This window comes from Dipodomys merriami, unplaced genomic scaffold, assembly GCF_024711535.1.
Source record: "Dipodomys merriami isolate MVZ:Mamm:240054 unplaced genomic scaffold, mDipMer1.0.p SCAF_2, whole genome shotgun sequence".
NCBI classification, from domain to species: domain Eukaryota; kingdom Metazoa; phylum Chordata; class Mammalia; order Rodentia; family Heteromyidae; genus Dipodomys; species Dipodomys merriami.
Genome location: NW_027203381.1, coordinates 67928441 through 67947502, shown reverse-complemented (window position 1 = coordinate 67947502; position 19062 = coordinate 67928441). Strand labels below are relative to the sequence as shown.

The following is a 19062-nucleotide window of genomic DNA, read 5'->3' as shown; positions in this document are numbered from 1 at the left end:
TTAAGAAAATTTTAGCCTGTGCCAAGGAGACCTAGGGTTTCTCCTATTTCTTCCTGTAATGTTTTCAGGGTGTCTGCTTTGACTCCAAGGTCTTTGATCCATTTGGAGTTGATTCTGGTGCAGGGTGATATATAAGGATCTAGCTTTAGTTTTCTATAAGTGATTAACCAATTTTGCCAGCACCGATTACTGAAGAGGCTGTCTTTCTTCCATTCTAATTTTTTAGCTCCCTTATCGAAGATTAGGTGGCTATAGGTCTGTGGGTTCATTTCTGGATTTTCAATTTTATTCCATTGATCCTGAGGTCTGTTCTTGTGCCAGTGCCAAGCTGTTTTGATTACTATGGCTTTGCAGTAGAGTTTGAGATTTAGTATTGATATTCCTCCAGCACTGGTCTTTCTGTTAAGGATTGTTTTTGCTATTCAGAGTCTTTTATTGTTCCATATGAATTTTTGGATTGCCTCTTCTATTTCCATGAAGAATGAGGTTGGAATATTGATAGGTATCGCATTGAATTTGTAGATAGCCTTGGGAAGTATTGATATTTTCATGATGTTGATCCTTCCAATCCAGGAGCATGGGAGGTTTTTCTACTTTCTAAGTTCTGTTTTGATTTCTTTTTCAGGTTTTTAAAGTTTTCATCATAGAAATCCTTCACTTCTTTGGTTAAGGTTAATTCCTAGGTATTTCATTTTTTTGTGGGGCTGTTACAAATGGAGTTGCTTTCCTGATTTCAGCCACACTTTTCTCATTGTTGGCATACAGAAAAGCTATTGATTTTTGAGGGTTAATTTTATACCCTGCTACTTTGCCAAAGTTTTGAATCAGCTGGGAGTAGAGTCTGGGATTCTTTAAATACAAGATCATGTCAACTGCAAAGAGGGAGAGTTTTACTTCATCTTTCCTTATTCGGATCCCCTTTATGTTTATATCTTGTCTTATTGCTATAGTTAGGCATTCTAATACTAGATTGAAGAGCAGTGGAGAGAGTGGACATCCTTGTCTCGTTCCTGAGTTAAGAGGAAATGGCTTTAGTTTTTCACCATTGAGTATAATGCTGGCTGTAGGTTTGTCATATACAGCCTTTATTGTATTGAGGAATGTTCCATGGATTCCCAAGTTTTCCAGAGCCTTCATCATAAAGGGGTTGTTGGATCTTGACCTTGACAGTTTCTTTTAATGCACCATAAAAATCCTTTAAGATCACTAATGAAAGGAAGATTAATAAAGGGTGACAAATATATGGTTATAGTTGGATGAAAAACCCCAGTAGAGTTTCTGACATAACTTGGGTAATGTTGTAGGTCAGAGTAACATTTCCAATAACCCATCCCAGCTGGGTTTAAAGTTGCCGCATCCTGCATGACTGAAGTGGCTGGTGAGGTGACGGACTCTGGGTGACTCAGCCTTGTGTCGAGTAGATAAAGGCATTGCATCTGATGCTCATGAAGGACTGGTTTATTTTATTTTTAGTTTTTTGAGACAAGGTCTTACTGTGGGCCCCAGGTTGGCTTCAGACTCATCATCTTCCTCCCCCATCCTTCCAAGTATAGGGATTACAGGTGTGAACCATTCCCCCTGGCTCACATGGAGGGTCTGAGGAAGAAATTATTCTGTAGGCTAGAATATATGTGGAGAAAATGATGTTTTATAACAATGAGACTTGAAGTTTTAAAATATGTATTGCAAATAAATCAACAAGGGTTACAAATAGCAAGTTACCTTTTTTGTCTACATCTGTAAAAGTCAAATGTTCACACTGGCACAAAGCATTGTTTTATGGTGTCCTCTTGGCCAGTTATCTAGGTTAAATGGAAATTCTTCCTGTAGCTCCATTTTAAAATGAACTGTTGTATGTGTGTGTTGGGGCGGGGGGTGGGGGGATTAAGGGAATGGAAAGTAGAAAAATGAGGGAGGGGATAACAAGTTGCATAAGAAATGTACTCACTACCTTATGTATGTTACTGTCACCCCTCTGTACACAAAATTGACAATAAAATTTTAAAAAAGAAGAAAAGGAGAAGGAAAGGACAGAGGGGTGTCCCTTTCTCCCGCACCCCACCTCTTTTCTGTCTTTAGTCTTGCTTTGTGGTACCTGGTCTGGGCTGGGGGTTCCAGAGGATGGTAGGCTCTTAGGTCACAGTTGGAAAACCTGTTTTGTTCTTTGAGAGATCTCATTGTTCTGACTGACATTTGCAGTGTCTGTGGTTTGCTCCCTACTGCATAAGTGTATCCATGGAACATATTCATTTGATCTGTAAGTAGATTTATTATATGAAATATTCATCAGAGCGGGCTTCACAGCACAGCTCTCGGAACAAATGTACTGAGTACAGTTTGTCCTCATAAATCTATTATTGCTGATGGGATTCAGTTGTTGCCTGGCAGCTCAGGGTGATCAGGGATAATGGTGGAGGTAGAGCAGTCTTCCTGTCGGTCGAGCTTGGCCTCCCTGGCCTTGACTGCGGCCACGCTTGTGGCAGGCCCTGCTCATGGGCACACATGCACCTCCCTTCTTTCTGCCCCATTTTGAACGAATTCAGAAGCCTTCCTTTGTAAGCCCTCTGTGATTTCCAGCACCTTGCCTATTCTAGCTCCCAGAAATGGTTTAGAGGTGCAGTGAGCTGGGAGGGAAAAGCTAGCTCATGAGCACTGACCAATCAATGGGATGGGATTCAAGGGATCAGGAGATGAATAGAGATGGTATGCTAAGCCTTAGGGTTGACAGCATCTCAGCAACCCTTTGAACTGAATGCTTGTCCTGCACAACCATGGCAGCTGCCATAGGAAGTAGGTTCTTTCATTCCTGTCTTACCCATGAAGAGACCCAGGCTCAGCACTTAGTTACACCCAAGTATAGTCTGGTCTCTATGTGGCCAGAACTGGGTACGCAGTTGGAGCAGTCACAGTCTGTAAAGCCTCCTGTGGCATGGGGTACAGGAACAGTCTGGGGGATTGTGGTAGGCTGTGGGAAGGCTGGAGGGGAAAGCTGGGAAACTAGATAGGAGTTTACCAGACAGATGTGGTTGGAGGAAGACAATTACACATATAAGAAAAGCAAGTGCAGATATACAAAGACCTAGGACACAAAGGGGTGGTTGGCAGGGACAAGGCACCTGGTTCAGTGCTGCCCAGTTCTGAGGGAAGGGCTGGGCAGGGAAAGTGGGCAAAGGCATGAATGCAGGCCTCTTGAGCCTGGCCAGAGTTCTGGACTGTGAACCAGGTCAGTGGGGAGCCAGCTGAGGTTGGGAAGCGAAGGAGAAAGCAATGAATTTGTATATTTGGAATATGACTATAGGAAGGGTAAAAAAAAAAAGCCTGTCAAGAGGCCAGGGCAGGGTCTAGGAGGTGAGAGAGTGAATTGTGTTGGGAAATGGCAGGAACCACCCTCACTTGCTGTCTCCACCTTGAGAGGCCACAAAAAGAAAAAGTCAAAGTCACAGAGAAGAAAAGCAGCAGAGGGCTGGAAAGGTGGCTCAGTGGTAGAGTGCTTGCCTTGCATGCATGAGGCCCTGGGTTCAATTCTTCAGCACCACATAAGCAGAAAAAGCCGGAAGTGGTGCTGTGGCTCAAGTGGTAGAGCGCTAGCCTTGAGCTGAAGAGCTGAGGGACAGAGCCCAGGCCCAGAGTTCAGGCCCACAACCGACCAAAAAAAAAAAAAACCCCCGAAAAGCAGCCAGAGAAGGGGTGAAGGAAAGCAGTGCTGTGGGAAAGATCAAGGTACAGGATTTAGAGTTACTTAAAACAGGTTTTAATGAACGATGAGGACCAACCCAGGATGGAAGTTTTCTCAGATTAATAGTATTTTAGGACCTTAAGAAGACTCAGGATAAAAGCAAGCACATAAATGAAGAGAAATACAGGCTTGGGAGAAATAAGATATATTGGAAGTATTAAGAATAAAAGAAACATAGACCAAAAACAGAACCCGAGTAGAGGAAAGCACATGGGGTTTGCCCCCGTTGCAGGGCTGGGGCCTGACAACCAGGGCTCCAGAGGCCCAATGATGCAGGTGGCCCTGGCAGCCTGGGCAGTCAAGAGCAAGGGAAAAAGTGGGTAACCCACCTGTTAGGGACATTTGCAGCACCATCCTTTCTCCTGCTGGCAGGAAGGGCCACCATCCGCATGAAGCATGACAGGGGTTCCTATGGCTTCACCTTTGGCTACTGTCACCTGTTCAGGTGGCTTCTTGGCCTGGAAGCTAATGGTGGTGGAGTAGACAGGTGGGACCTGGAAGGAAGGAGGTCCTTGTCCTGTCAGCTGCCAGGGAATGAGTGTCAGGAGGGGGCCGTAGATCTCCTAAGAAGGTGCAGGAAGAAAGAGGAGAGATGCTCTGGCTTCTGGCTTGAGCACTGCTGTGTGGATCTGGCTTCCATGGGGCATGGAGAGCAGCAGGAGAAGCTGCAAGGCAGAAGCGAGCAGAGTGCTTGGCAACACGGTGTTATAGAAGGTAGAGATGGCTGTGGGATGGACTTTGAATCTTCTGGAATAGTGTCAGACAGTAAGCGACCTCACTGTTCCTGAGGCCTCTCATCACTGGCCATGCGATGTCTTGATGGCTGCTATTAAGGAGAGGATGTGTTGTTAGTGGAAAGAAAATGGGATAGTCTATTTTGACAGGATAACCAACCTCTCTGGTACCTGCTGTCACCATTGTAATTTGGAGGCTGGGACAGTGGTTTCTGTCCGATGGAAGCCCTGTGTCATCACGGGGATCAGAGTAGGGATGTGAGGAAATATCATCAGTAAAGCTCGGTGCAGCATCTGGTAGTCCCTCCAGATTTCTGAGTACTCTGAGGAAAGTGGTGCCTGGTGATTCCTTGTGCCTCTCACAGCACCTCCAGAGTGCAGGGAATGCTGGAGAAGGTTGGTTGAGTTGGTAGATGAGTTTAGCTCAGCACTCTAGTGCTGATCAGGGGAAGAGGTCCTTTCACTGTTCATTTACAGTCCTGGACAGGAAGGTAGAACCAGGGTATCTTGTAGGCTGTAGCACATATATGATGGCCACTGGGAGCGATGGTGGGCCCTCAGCCATGCCGACGATCCTGAGTTCCAGCACCAGATGCTTTAACATGGCTTTCTGACCCAAAGCACAGAGGTACCTTCCTGGTGGTTGCCCTTGAAGTTTGAAAGTATAAAACTACCAGGTGCTGGTGGCTCATGTCTATAATTACACAGAAGGCTGAGATCTGAGAATCTGCTTTCCTAAGCAGAAAAGTCCATGAGGTTCTTATTTCCAGTTAACCAGCAAAAAGCCAGAAGTTGAGCAAGAAAGCTAAGGAACAGTGCCTAGTTCCAGAATTCAAATCCCAGTTCATTGCATAGCTTCCTCATGTTGAACATGGTCCCACACCAGCCTCTGTGTACCTTAACTGACTCACTATTCCCCATTTCCTTAGCTCCCAGTTACTCATCTAGGCCCACCCTCATCTGCTTCTTGGACCCTGAGAGGCCCAGTTTTTTTGCTTTGTGTTTTTGCTGTTGTTTCCTTCCTGGGCACAGGGTGTGTTGGGTGTCTGGAGCCCAGAGCAAGAGTCACTTGGCTGAGTGTCGGGGCTTTCCTGTTCCCCACTACAGGTTATCTTCCATGATGTGGCCGTGCTGACGGACAAGCTCTTCCCCATCGTGGAGGCCATGCAGAAGCACTTCAGTGCTGGCTCAGGCACCTACTACAGCGACTCCATCTTCTTCCTCTCGGTTGCAATGCATCAGATCATGCCCAAAGGTAACCTCGACTGCCAGAAACAATGGCCCCGAGTGTCCAATTCTGCATGTATATCCCTGTATCCTGCACAGATGCTGCTCTATGTCAGAAGAAGAACTCCACTAGGCAGAGAGGGAGAATGAGCAGCCAGCCATGTCCTATATGCAAACCAAGGGCAGGTCTACCCTGCATTGCATAGGTCCTGGGGTCCAGTCAAGAGGACAGAGTGTGGGCTAAGCAGCTTGCTGCTCCTGGCCATAGGGACCTGGACTATAGCAACTTGGGCTACAGCCCCGACTTTGCACATTGTTCAGAGGTCCCCTCTGCAAGGTTTAGTTGTTGATCTGTTTGCTTAGTTTGCTAATCTGTGACAGATTGGGTTATAATGTACCATTCAAATTAGTGACCCTATTCTGTCTGGTTTGAAAAGAGCAAATCTAGATGTGAGAGGTACAAATTATGGACCTTGTAAGACTATTTCTGAAACTCAGCTATACACTAAAAGGATCTTCCAGGCTTCTGTCCCTTCTGGGATGAAGAGACACAATTATCCTGTATGTGATAGGTGCAATGTGTGAAGAATTACTGGCAGAACTGGTCATCCTTGACTGTGAGTTTTGGAGAAGGTTACATGTGTAGTATGCCCCTGGCTTTCAGACTCCCTTCCTAGTGACCCTTGCTTGGTTCTTGGGCCTGGATATCATCCAGTTTCTCATCAGGGTGAACCATGACCGTAGCCTCTTAGGGGTGAGAAGAGGTGTTCTGGGGCCTTAGAATATTTTGTGTGGGTCTGGGGCTTGAACTCTGTCTCCCTGAGCTAGTAGTACTTTACTACTTGAGCCACAGCTCCACTTCTGGCTTTTGGGTGATTCATTAGAGATAACAATCTCACAGACTTAACTGCCTGGGCTGGCTTCAAACTATGATCCTTAGCTCTCAGCTTCCTGAGTAGCTAGGATTACAGGCATGAGCCACCAGCATCTGGCTTTGATTGAATTTTTAGAGAGATTCCACACTAGGCAGGATTTGATAACCCAGGGTAAAACCAAACCACTGGTAGAGGCTTGCTGCTCTGGCCCAGCAAATCAGAAGTTTAACAAAAATCAAGAACCAGCACCTAACAGACCAGAAGGGACAGGTCAGCTGGGAATCAGGAGAATTCACATCACAAGGAAAAATAAGCTGACCTGTCTTGCTGGCAAGTTCAAGCACCTAGCTCTGAGTGGTCTCTTGGTTGTAAGACTAGGGCTCAGGGGGTTTTGTTAAGTTGCCATATTCTCTCCCAGTCCTGTGAGGTGGCAGATAGAACAGATCAAGTAGTTTTGTCACCTGCCTAAGGTTATAGAGCCATTTAAGTGGAAAAGCCAGGATTTGTATCCAAGCCCGTCTGGCTTAGTCTTGTCTCTAGCAGCTCCTTCTGTCCCATCAGGTGTCCCACATGGGACCTTTTTAGACATGCCTAGTGAGGGTATAGTGCCAGGCTTCAAGAAGGCATGGTTATTGGTTTCCTAGATTCCATGGCTGGCCCTAGCTCTGCAGCTGGCCATGTACATTCCTTTTGCTTTGTCTTTGGACCTCAGTTTCCCCATATATAAAGTGAAGGGCTATCCTGGGCAGTTACCTTTTGCAAATCCAGCATGTGTGGGAATTCCCCTTAGATTGTGTAGTTCTGGGGAGCTAGGGGAATAGTTTGACCTTCATCCCACTCCTAGCTCAGTCTGTGTGTATATCAGATTTTGGTATAGGATTCTGTTTGGTCAAAAGGTTCTATGACTAAATAACTTTGAAACAGTTCATCTAGATGGGTCAATGGGCCTGACCATTGTGTTTCATCCTGCATGTGTGATTGGCCTTCCAAGGGATAGCAGAGATCTAGGAGCAAACATGTCAGACTTGCTAGGCCTTACTGCATTTGTCAGCTGCCAGGCCTCTCACTGCTCATCGGGTGAACTCTAAGCCAGGTTTTTGTTTAGGGTGCCCAGCAGAGGCAAAAAACAGCTCTCTTGCTTTAATCTGCAGGGAACACAAGACACCTCTGCCCCAAGTTATGGGGAAGCCAGATGGTGAGTCATAAAGCCACTCTGGTCTTTTCCTATTTGCCCTGTGTGGTAGCCTGGCATTGATTAGAGGGCCTTGCCTACAGAGAAGAGGCTTCGGGGACAGCTTTGCTAAGGATGTAAGGCATGGGCCAGGGCCTCCCTGGTGTGCAGGAGGAGGTGGAGAGAGGTGTTTTGACACAAACATCCCATCTTTTCTCAGGCTCTTTACTGGGATGATAATATACTTTTAGAGATGCGTTTTTGCATATGGCCAAGGTCTATTTCCCAAGAAAAGAGTTGTTAGGAGTTACTACAACTTGATAGTCACAAAATGAGCTGAGCAGTACTGCTGTTTCCTGTGGCGTCCGGGGTGTTTTCTATTAGGAAATCTGGCTGCTGCTCAATCCTTGGTGCTGTTGTCCCCACTGGGCAGGTCATTTGGAATCCCTGCAACTTTCGGAAGAACACTTTGTTTTCAGACATCATTAGCACTGTCTTGAGTTGGTCGTGGTTCTTTATTGCTGTCTTCTGTGTTTATTTTTTTTTTAATTATAGAAATTACTGTTGTTTTGTGCTTTGGTTGAGGCTTTGTTCTTGTATAATTGCTGTATTCTTGCTCATTTGGTTATTTCATTTTCTTTTCTGGCTCTTGTTGTTTTCTTTTTCTTTTCCTTTTTTCATTTTGGCTTCTTTTTTGCTCCAGGCAAGTATGGATGGCATGGGAGGGGCCTGAGCCTGTGACCCAACCTGGGGAAGGCAGAGTAAGCGGATTGTGATGTTTAGAAAGTTGTGAATCTAGATGTGGTGACTAGGGTTCCAGAAATGCACGCTATTTTCCTATATCTGAACATCTATCCCCTTCCCTTTCTGTAGAATACTGGTCACTGTTCTGTGGCTAAACTACTGTTTCTCTCCTCAGTTCCTTCTTGGCGTAAGTGGGGCTAATCAGGGCTTTGTAAATGCCAGACCGTGTTCTACTTGAGCTATATCCTCAGGTCTGTTTGATTCTTCATTTTCTATTTTAAAAGTAACAGCCAGGTGTTAGTGGCTTATACCTGTAATCCCAGCTACTCAGGAAGCTGAGATCCAAGGATTATGGTTCAAAGGTAGCCCAGGCAGAAGAGTCTGTGAAACTCTTAAATCCAATTAACCATTAAAAAGAAAATGTTTACATATGGATACAGGTTGACCATTGTAACAATGAGATGTACAAGACACTTTTGAACATTGAACTTTACAATTTAGGTGGCGGGGGGTGGAGGGGGTATAGTTGTGGAAATGGAGGTGAAGGGATGGTAGGGGAAAAACAAAGGAGGAGGCAACAATATTTGATAAGAAATGTACTTATTATCTTGCTCATGTAACTGTAACCCCTCTGTACAGTATTTTCACAATAAAAAACGTACTTAAAAAAAATAAATAAAAAGCCAGAACTGGAGCTGTGGTCAAGTGATAGAGCACTAGACTTTAGTGAGAAAACTAAAAGCATCCTGAGTTCAAGCCCCAGTACTAGCATCAGTCAATCAATCAGCCAGTCAACCAATTAATGTAACATTCATTCACAAAATAGAAAACACTATCCTTTGTCATTACATAAGCATCACTTTTATTTAAACTCTGGACCTGGTGTTGTCTCTGAGTTCTTCAGCTCAAGGCAAGAACTCTACCACTTGAGCCACAGTGCCACTTCCGATTTTCTGGTTTATTGGAGATAAGAGTCTCAGGGACTTTCTTGCCTGGGCTGGCTTTGAACTGCGATCCTCAGAGCTCAGCCTCCTGGTAGCTAGGATTATAGGTGTGAGCCTCCAGCACCTGGCAGCATCACTGTTCTTAATTCCTTGATCTCCTTGTATTTTCTTAACATATAACATTTTAAATTTTTGGGAAAAGTAGGCATCACACCTTATAGTCAGATCATTTTGAGTCTTAGTATATCAAGTTATGAATGTGAACTTTTATTTCAACTCAAAAAAATGAAAGAAATGATGGTCTGGGGAGGTGGCTCAGTGGTAGAGCGCTTGCCTTGCATGCCTGAGGCCCTCAGCACCACATAAGCAAAAAGAAAAAAGCCGGAAGTGGTGCTGAAGCTCAAGTGGTAGAGTGCTAGCCTTGAGCTGAAGAGCTGAGGGACAGCGCCCAGGCCCAGAGTTCAGGCCCCACGACCGGACCCCCCCCCAAAAAAAAAAAAAAAAAAAGAAAGAAAGAAATGGTATGCTGAAAGCTGTATGATAACTTTTCTAGTTACCATATGTCATCATTTTCTGTATAATTATAATCCATGACAATTTCTTAAATGGTTCCATTGAATAAATGAGACTTAGAGCACTATCATTTCCCTGAGTTCAGCTAGCTGGATGCTTCCTATTTTCTTTCTAATGTCATAAACTATAATGAATATCCACATGCATAAAGATTGTTTTTTGGTGGGATTGTTTGCTTATCATAGGTCCCTAAGGATAGAAACACTAGGTCAAAGGTGGTCCTCATAAAGTCAGAATGTGTCAACTCCCAGTATCCCCAGAATTATTGGCTTGCATGGGTATGCTCTTGTAGGAGCTCCCAGCTCCTCCTTCCTCTCTCCCTCCTTTTTTTGTGTGTGTGTGCTGGCCATGAGATAAGAGACTGCTCTATCATGCGCTCTCCCTGTAGTGCTGCCTCAATACAGTCCTGGAAACAATGAGTCATTTGTTCCTGGGCCAGACTCTACAATTGTAAGCCAAAAGAACTGTTTTTTTCTTTCTCTCTTTCTCTCTTTCTCTCTTTCTCTCTTCCTCCCTCCCTCCCTCCCTCCCTCCCTCCCTCCCTCCCTATCTGTCTTTCTTTCTTTCTCTTTCTTTCTTTCTTTCTTTCTTTCTTTCTTTCTTTCTTTCTTTCTTTCTTTCTTTCTTTCTTTCTTTCTTTCTTTCTTTCTCTTTCCTTCCTCCCTTCCTTCCTCCCTTCCTTCCTCCCTTCCTTCCTTCCTTCCTTCCTTCCTTCCTTCCTTCCTTCCTTCCTTCCTTCCTTCCTTCCTTCCTTCCTTCCTTTCTTTCTTTCTTTCTTTCTTTCTTTCTTTCTTTCTTTCTTTCTTTCTCTTTCGTCAGTTGTGGGGCTTGAACTCTAGGTCTGAGTGTAGCCCCTCAGCTTTTCAGCTCAAGGCTGGCGCTCTACCACTTGAAGACAATGCCACTTCTGGTTTTCTGAGTGGTTTATTAAAGAAAAATCTCATGGTCTTTCCTGCCTGGGCTGACTTTGAACTTCAATCCTCAGATCTCAGCCTCTTCAGTAGCTAGGATTACAGGCGTGAGCCACTAGCGCCTGGCCTTTTTTTTCTTTATAGCTGATTATCTCAGGTGTTTGCTTTTAAGGTTGGAAAGTTGACTAACACACAACCAAGTATACTTTTCCTGTTCAAGATTCTCATTCAAGATGCTACATATATTTAGTTATCATGTTAGTTTTCTATTTTTCTTTTGTCAGTCCTAGGGCTTGAACTCAGGGCCTGGGTGCTGTCCCTGAGCTTTTTTTTTCAAGGCTAGCACTCTACCATTTTGTGTTTCATGCCACTTCTGGTTTTCTTGTGGTTAATTGGAAATAAGAGTCTCATGGACTTTCCTGCCCAGGCTGGCTTTGACCTGTGATCCTCAGATGTCAGCCTCCCGAGTAGCTAGGATTACAGGTGTGAGCCTGACATTTTTTTTTTTTTTTTGGCTGTCAGGCGTGAACTCTGGGCCTGGACACTGTCCATGTGCTCTTCAGCTCAAGGTGAGTGCTCTACTGTTTCAGCCATGGCACCACTTCTGGTTTTCTGGGGGTTTACTAGAGATAGAGTCTCACAGACTTTCCTGCCCAAGCTGGCTTTGAACCCTGATCCTCAAATCTCAGCCTCTTGATTAGCTAGGATTACAGGCATGAGCCGTTGATGCCCAGCTTGACAATCATTTTTAAACTGTGATTTAAAACCATGGACACTTTGTAGAATATCTCTCAATGAGGGCTTGTCTGTTATTTTTCTTACTGTTGGTCTAGTGTTAGGAGTGGGCTCCCCCTTTGGATATCACTTATGTGGCGGGGGGTGAGGCGGTGGGGTAAGAAGATTTCATTGCTATATTTCCACACTGTATTTTTTTTACACTGTATTTCTTTTTTTTAAAATATTTTTATTGTAAAGATACTATACAGAGGGTTACAGTTACATGAGTGAGGCAATGAGTACACTTCCTCTTGAACATTGTTACCCCCTCCATTGTTTTCCCCCTACCATCCCCTCCCTCCCTCCCTTCCCCGAGGTTCTTTTTTTTTTTTTTTTGATTGTGATTAAGTTTACACTGTATTTCAATCAGTTTTACCCTCTGTATCATACTCCCTGTACCCTTCCTTTTATGAAGTAGAGTCCCCAGCAGGTTTACTTGCTTTCTTTTTATCCATGATAAGAGGGTTTTGAGAGGAGGACATAGTGGTAAAGTGCCATTTCTATGATACGACTTCAGTGATGGATCACCTCAAGGGCACATGATGTATCACTGGTGATGTTGACCTTGATGACCTTCCTCATGTAGCACTTGTCAGGTTTCTCCACTATAAATCTTTTTCTTACCTCCTTTGCTGTATGTGGATGAAAGTCACTATATATAGTCCATGTTTACAGAATGTTTAAGGATGATTGAAGGATGCACGTCCCCTGCCTAGACTCATCCCATATGTCCTGTTGTGGGCTTCAGGATCTCACAGATTTTAAGAATTACTTCCCTAGAGCAAGTACCATTTTATTACACAGATTGAACTCATAACCATGTTTGAGCCTCCCTTGATTTCTAGGCCTAGTGCAGGTTGTCTTGAGCCACGCAGGTCTGAACAGGCTGGAAGGGGAGTTGATATATCACAGAGTATGGAGTGACCTTGGGAAATCACTAAAGAGGCCATATGGTATTACAGTTGAGAGCTTGGTTGCTGGAGCCTGATGCCTGGGTTTGTGACAGCACAACTACCAACTAACTGGCCACGTTGCATCACTTCTCGTTTTTCCTATTTACGAAGTGGAGATAACAATATTTCACATCTCATGGGGGTAGTTATGAAAACTAGTTGGGTATGAATAGGTGTAATAGGCTTATAGCAGTGCCTGAAGTAGGATGAATATGGAGCCTCTTCCTTCCATCTCACTCTCCTCTGCAAAATGAAGCTGGTATAGGCCCAACTGCAGAGGATTAGTGAGGTGATGCCTATGACTGTGCATAGCTTTGTGTTGAGTGTGAGCGCCCAGTCACTGTTGTTGTTTTAGTGGTGACAATGAGTCACGTCTCCAAACACAGCCCAAGGAGAGTACAGGGCTAGAATTCCCATGTTCTTAGACCACTCTCTTTTGCCTGTTGGGAAGAGCTTCTGACAAGGCATTTTAGTCCATTTTCTATCAATAATAGCTCAATACAACAGGCTGAGTAAGTTAGAAAGAAAAAGAGGTTTATTCTGGCTTACAGTTATCGTCCAATATTGAGGGGACATCTAAGGGTGGCCTTGCTATCAGCATCCCAGGGTGGCACCGATTATCATGTACAAGAGACAAGGTACATGTATGTGTGCTGTGCTTTCTCATCCTCTTCTTATAGGATTTCATCATGGGGTCCAAGCTGATGACCTAATCTAATCCCAATCAATTCCCAAAGGCCCCATCTCTAAACATTGCAGTCAGATTGTTTCCACTCTTTACATAACTTGCAATGAGGCTAAAACTTCAACATGGATTTTGGAGGGAACAAACAACCATAGCCAATTCTATGTTCCATCCTGGGCAAGATAGGTCACCTTTTGTCCCCTGGGAAGAAATGAGTAAGGCCTTTCTCCCTCATCCCAGAGCCTGGCTAACTGAAATCCACATATGATTATTATTGTTACTACCATTCCTATCTCCTTGTGCTTTCAAAGAAGATTTGTGTGGTATAAAGGCCAGGCAGATGCAAGGTGTTGTGAAATCCTTGAAAATATAGGGCTTACAGCCTAATTCTTCTTTGCTCCAGAATCACTTTCTTTCAGCCTAGTGTGGTGCATGTAGCTGTAGAACAGAACAGCAAAGCAAGCTGGTAGTGGACTGGGTGACCCAGTCCTGCTCTTAGACCTGTATCCCCTGGCATTGTGGGAGCCAGCACCCAAAGGTCCTTATTCAGCAGTCTATGTCATGGGGAGCTGGGGACAGGCGATTTTACTCTTTAAAGGACATTTTTGGGTCAGTAATACAGTATGGGAAATGCTAGTATCAAGCTCAGGTTATTCATATATGGGAGCCTCTTAGGTTCACAGGCCTGTTCACATGATAGAGAATTAAGGCAACCCAGGAAACTCACAGGCTGGGCTAAAACCCACCTGGGAAAAAAATCCAGATTGAGCTCTCATCCATCTATTAATTAATTAATTAATTAATTAATTAATTAATTCATTCATTCATTCAAACACCAGGGATAGTATGTGGCTTTTTGCAGAAAGCCTTTGAATTTTTTTTCTCCTTTAGATAAAATTCAACAGCTATAGTAAAAGCCATATTTAGGATTTACTTATTGTACCTTTGCTGTCATGTACAGGAGGTGTTTAGTTCGGAACTGTTCTTTCATTTCAGAGGTGGTTTCTAACTTCAATGTGAAGCTAAATCAGGACATTGTTCTATATCAATATTCAATTAGCTGGCCTGAGACAGGTTTGTTCCTAATGGGACAGGTTACAAGTGGATGTGAAAGCCTTCTGGAATGTAGGGTGTGGTGGGACAAGACGGGTGTTATGATTTAGATGTAAGATGCCTCCAGAGATTCATGATCCTTCGTGGTGATGCTTTTTAGATCATGGTGGTTGGATCATGAGGATGCTAACCTCATCAATAAAAATAGCCTACTGATGAATTCATAGCTAAATGGGAGAAGGGGGGGGAGGAGAAGAGAGGGGAGGAGAAGGAAACAGGGGGAAGGAGAAGAGAGGAGAGGAATGTAGCCTGGTTGGAGGAAGTAGGTCACTGGCAAATATCCTTGAAGAGTAGATCTTTGTTGATGTAACTGGTCTGTGTCTTATTTGAGGTCATGATCCTACTACCCATTTATAAGAGCTAAAGGAACTGTGTAAAAAAAAAAAGAGTGAAATGTGTTGTATGTCAATTCAAAATTTAAAAATTTTAAATAGTTTTTATTATTAAAAGAAAAAAAAAGTAAATCTTATCCCTGGCCTTTTCTGTCTGCCTCTCTTCCTGTTTGCCATGAGGTGAACAGTTCTACCACCTGCCTCCATCAGGATGCTCTGCTTCACCCAGGCCTAAAAGCAATGGAGCTGATGGACCACAATTCCTTCTGGAATTGCCTTTCTCAGGTATTTTGTCAAAATGATGAAAAGGGACTAATACAGGGGGATCCCATAGAAATCTTCCCACCCCCACCCCAGTCAGTCTCAAGGGCCTGGAGAAAGCAGACACAAAGTCCACTCAGTTTACTAGTGCCGTGTGTATGTAGTTTTCCTTTAGTCTTTGAGAGCCTCACTGTGAAAGATGCTGTGAAGCTATTTGCTTTTGGGTTGAGTTGCCTGAGGATAGATAGTTGGTGAGGTTCTTTCTGACTCTTGCTTCCTGGTCTCTGACATAGACAAGAGAAGAGTTGCTCTTTTCTGGATCCTGCCACATAGCAGGGCAAGAGTCTCCTTCTAGGTTTTGTCTGGGTAACACCTGAGCATGACTTTCCTTCTTTCTGGAGTTTTCCTGCCTGCCTGCCTGCCTGCCTGCCTGCCTGTCTGTCTGTCTGTCTGCCTCTCAGCAAGAGGAATCAATGGAGGTAAGGTTCACCTCAGCAGGACATTCTCTCCTCTGCCTTCATAGTCTTTGGGTTGGGGAGGAATTGTGTCCTGCTAAGACTTTGGGCCTAAGTCACATTTTCCAGCCTAATTTCCTAGAGTTCTGCATCACACCCAGGTGATAATAAACCAGTGTTGAATTTCCCACCTGCCATTGCTCCTGATGTGTATAAGTGTCTCAGAAACTTGTCAGAGAGTGGGGCCACTGGGCTGTTTCTGAATTTTCTGGCTCAAAAGTTAGGTAGTATTGCCAACCGCCCTCATAACTTCTCCTAGAGACTTCAGGTGAACAACTTGTGTTCTCTGAGCACAGGTTCTTCGTAAAATGGGGATAATGGTTGTATAAACCTCACCAGATGGTGATGATGAAGGAAAACCTGCCATCATCAGAATTAGCACAACCTGATAAGCTATTGCCAGAACTAGCTTGACCTTTATGCTTCAAGTAATTTTCAAGAAACTGTAGTCCTTGGGGTAAACCTAAACTCAAAATACTTGTGCTCTACCAGAGCTAAAACCTGGAAACCAAGTTCTAGAAAAGAATTGTACCCCTGTCATTTGGGGCTCAGACTTCAGAGTAGAAACTCAGCTGTGCCCACCAGCATAATAAACCTGAGTTCTCCAACCCTGAATGCCACTTGCTTCTTCCTGGAGTATTTTCCACAATAGTGAGACTGAATGAGAAGTGAAGAGCCATCTTGCCTGGCTCAGAGGAGCTCAGTAAGTAGCGATATTAGGACATTTCATCCTGGAGGGACAAATGTAGATAAGCATCAATAAATCCTGTGGCTCATGAGTTTAACTTCGTGTAATCAGCGTTTGTTAAAAACCAGTGACAATAGAGTGCCTTTTTGAGGGGTACCTATTCCCATTCTGGGAGAAAATGGTTTCACAGAACTCTAAGCAGTGCTGCCCTGAAGTAAGGTTGACAAGTAGCTCACAAGTGCTGCTCTCTCTAGTGGTGAGGGAAGGCAGGAAGGAGAGCCCTGGCCAGCCATCAGAGAGAGGCATTTCAAGTCAGTTCCTCTTCCCCGCAAGCACAATCCATTGAGCGTGTATTTGACTGTCACTGAATTATGCACTCATTTAATTGGTAATCCATGTCTACTTCCTCAATGATTTGAAGTAGCATTGGTACACCCAAAGTTCCCTTGGACCGCGGGTGAGAGACATTTAAAAGGTGAGTATCTAGAAACATACAATGGGTGGATACCCTCCTGGTCTTTACTGTCAGCCAGTGGTTTCATAAGAGGGTGATCTAGAGAATAGCTTAGGAGTCCTGCCCTTAATCCTTATAGGGAACTCATTCTCTTCTGGAGGTCTCTCCTGGGTAGAAGAAATAGGTTTTCTTTTTGTCTCTGAAAGGCATCATGGGTATAGATTTAGCTGTCTCCACTTTCCTGTGAGCCCTGTGCAGGGCCCTTTGCCCCCAGGTGGCATTGAGGGTAAGACACAGTAGTGTAGACTGTCCACCCATGGCCACAAACCATGCTCTCTCTATGTGGCCATTTATCATTGTCTGGGGATTTAGGTGACCCAGGGCAGTGTCCTTCTGCTGTTCTTATAGCTCTGTGTTTTATCTTGTGTTACCACTGTGCCTTGTGCAGGCATCTACAGGTGGCTGCTGCATTTTCCTAGTATCTCTGGCTTCTCTGTTGTTCCTTTTACCCCACCCCACCCTATCCCCACACCCAAGCCTCATTAATCTACTATTCAGAGAGCCAGCTCTTCCCTTCCTGGCTTTGTTTTTCTTCCTAGTCCTTATGGTCATCTATGGAGAAGGTATTTGCTTTTCGGAGATCTCCTGTCTACCCCACCAAAACGTAAGTTCTCCAAGGGCAGGCACTTTGTGTGTTTTATTCACTATGGTGTTCCCAATGCCCCCCCCCAAAATACCAGACATGTAGTAGGTGTCCATTAGATTTCTGCCAAGTGAGTTAAATGAACAAACATTAATCAGTTATATATAATTAGCTTCTTTATTTTGAGGGTCACCTAAAGTTGCCATGGCTACCTTCCTGCCTCAACTCTTTCTCTTAAGTCTATCATAGAAGTGTTGGGGGCAGCTGCTTCTAATAAATTACGGACTCTGGATGTCCCGAGTGGGTGAAAATTTCAAACTCATAACCAGAGATGGAGTTTCTCTGAGCCATTCTGTGATGGGCTGCCACTAAGGACGCACAGTGTGCTCTGGCTCCCGGTATGACTAGAAGGCCCTGACTGCCAGCGTGCAACATGGTGCGAGGGCAGGAATTCTCCTGTGGAAGAAACCAAAGGAAAAAACAAATATTCAGGAACTTTGCTGAGTGAAAACATCTGAGTAAATACTGAACAAAGGTTATAAACATGTGTCCAGTGTTTCAGTGAAAACTATTTTTCTGGCAGCTTCCATGGAGCAAATCTGTGGCATTTGCTTTCCTTTATTGTGAAGAAGGACAGCTGAACATATTTGTCATAAAAGGGTAAAAATAGTAATGTTGTGGCACAGACCACTTCCTACTAATTCAATGCCAGGAGCTCTTTCTCAACTAATGAAAATTGTTGCCATATTGGTTGAGTAGTGACATCGTCCCTTTTAGTCTCTCTCCACTGGCTGTTAACCTTTTAACTTTTCAAGATCCTCTTGAAAATTCTTGGCTTTCAGTCAAAGGAGTCAGCTGGTTTGTTTTCTTGCCACAAGCTGATTAGCTCATTGCTTAGCCTCCTCTCTCCGGTGGAGGGTCTGGACTCTGCCACCATGTTCAGGTTGTTGCAGCTGCCTAGCCTCAGGAAAAAAGAAGCCGAGTGAGGGGATGGTCAGATTGCAGCATGGCATCTAAAGTACTATTTGGGCTTGGGGATCCCAGTGGGTGGGCTTGGGGAGCACTGTTGGACCCTTTATATGGAGAATGGACTAGATTCTGGCAGAGACCATTTTCTTTGAGGAAAAGGTTCAGGAGGAGGAGAGGAAGGGTAATAAGGGCCAGGCTGAGGACTAAGGGTGTGTGAGGTGGGCAGTGTGGGTGTTCAGGGTATTGGGTGTATTGGGAAGCCTGTGCTCAAATTCACTCTAAGTCTGTCTGCAGCCTCTGCAGGTGTTACCAAGTTCTAAATTTATCATCCATTGTGCTCGCCAGTACTTCTGAGGTTGACAGTCCCTGTACATCTCTTTATCTCTGTCTTTGTGCATTGTCCCCTGTGCAGGAGAATTTGTAGTTTTGATACTCAAGCCATGTATGTCCTTGCTGATGACCAGGTCCTTTTGGTCAGATTCAGCCTTCTTGGATTGAATCTCCTCTTTTTTTTTTTTCCTACCCAATTACTCTGACTTCTAAACATCTTTGGAATGTTCTGGATTCTGCCTGGGTCTCCAGAGATAGAACTGCAGGGGTCTGGTGCCTCAACTTCTCTCACCTGGTCTGCAAATCATCTTGATCATAGTAGTTGGCCTCAAGCTTTTTTAGTCAAATGTGTGTTCCGCTGTCCTACTTCATGGCTGGCTCAGCTCCTTGCTCTAAACCTGGATGGCCCGTCTTAGTTCTTATCTTA

General features: G+C 44.4%; 1 protein-coding gene across 1 annotated transcript in view; it reads left to right on the top strand.

Moving 5' to 3' along the window:
* The window catches only part of Xxylt1 (xyloside xylosyltransferase 1), a 158643-nt gene that overhangs the window by 25694 nt on the left and 113887 nt on the right, over window positions 1-19062 (top strand). Inside the window, exon 2 of the mRNA XM_070029875.1 lies at window positions 5578-5725. Coding sequence (XP_069885976.1) covers window positions 5578-5725 — 148 coding nt within the window. The remainder of the gene's footprint in view (window positions 1-5577; window positions 5726-19062) is intronic.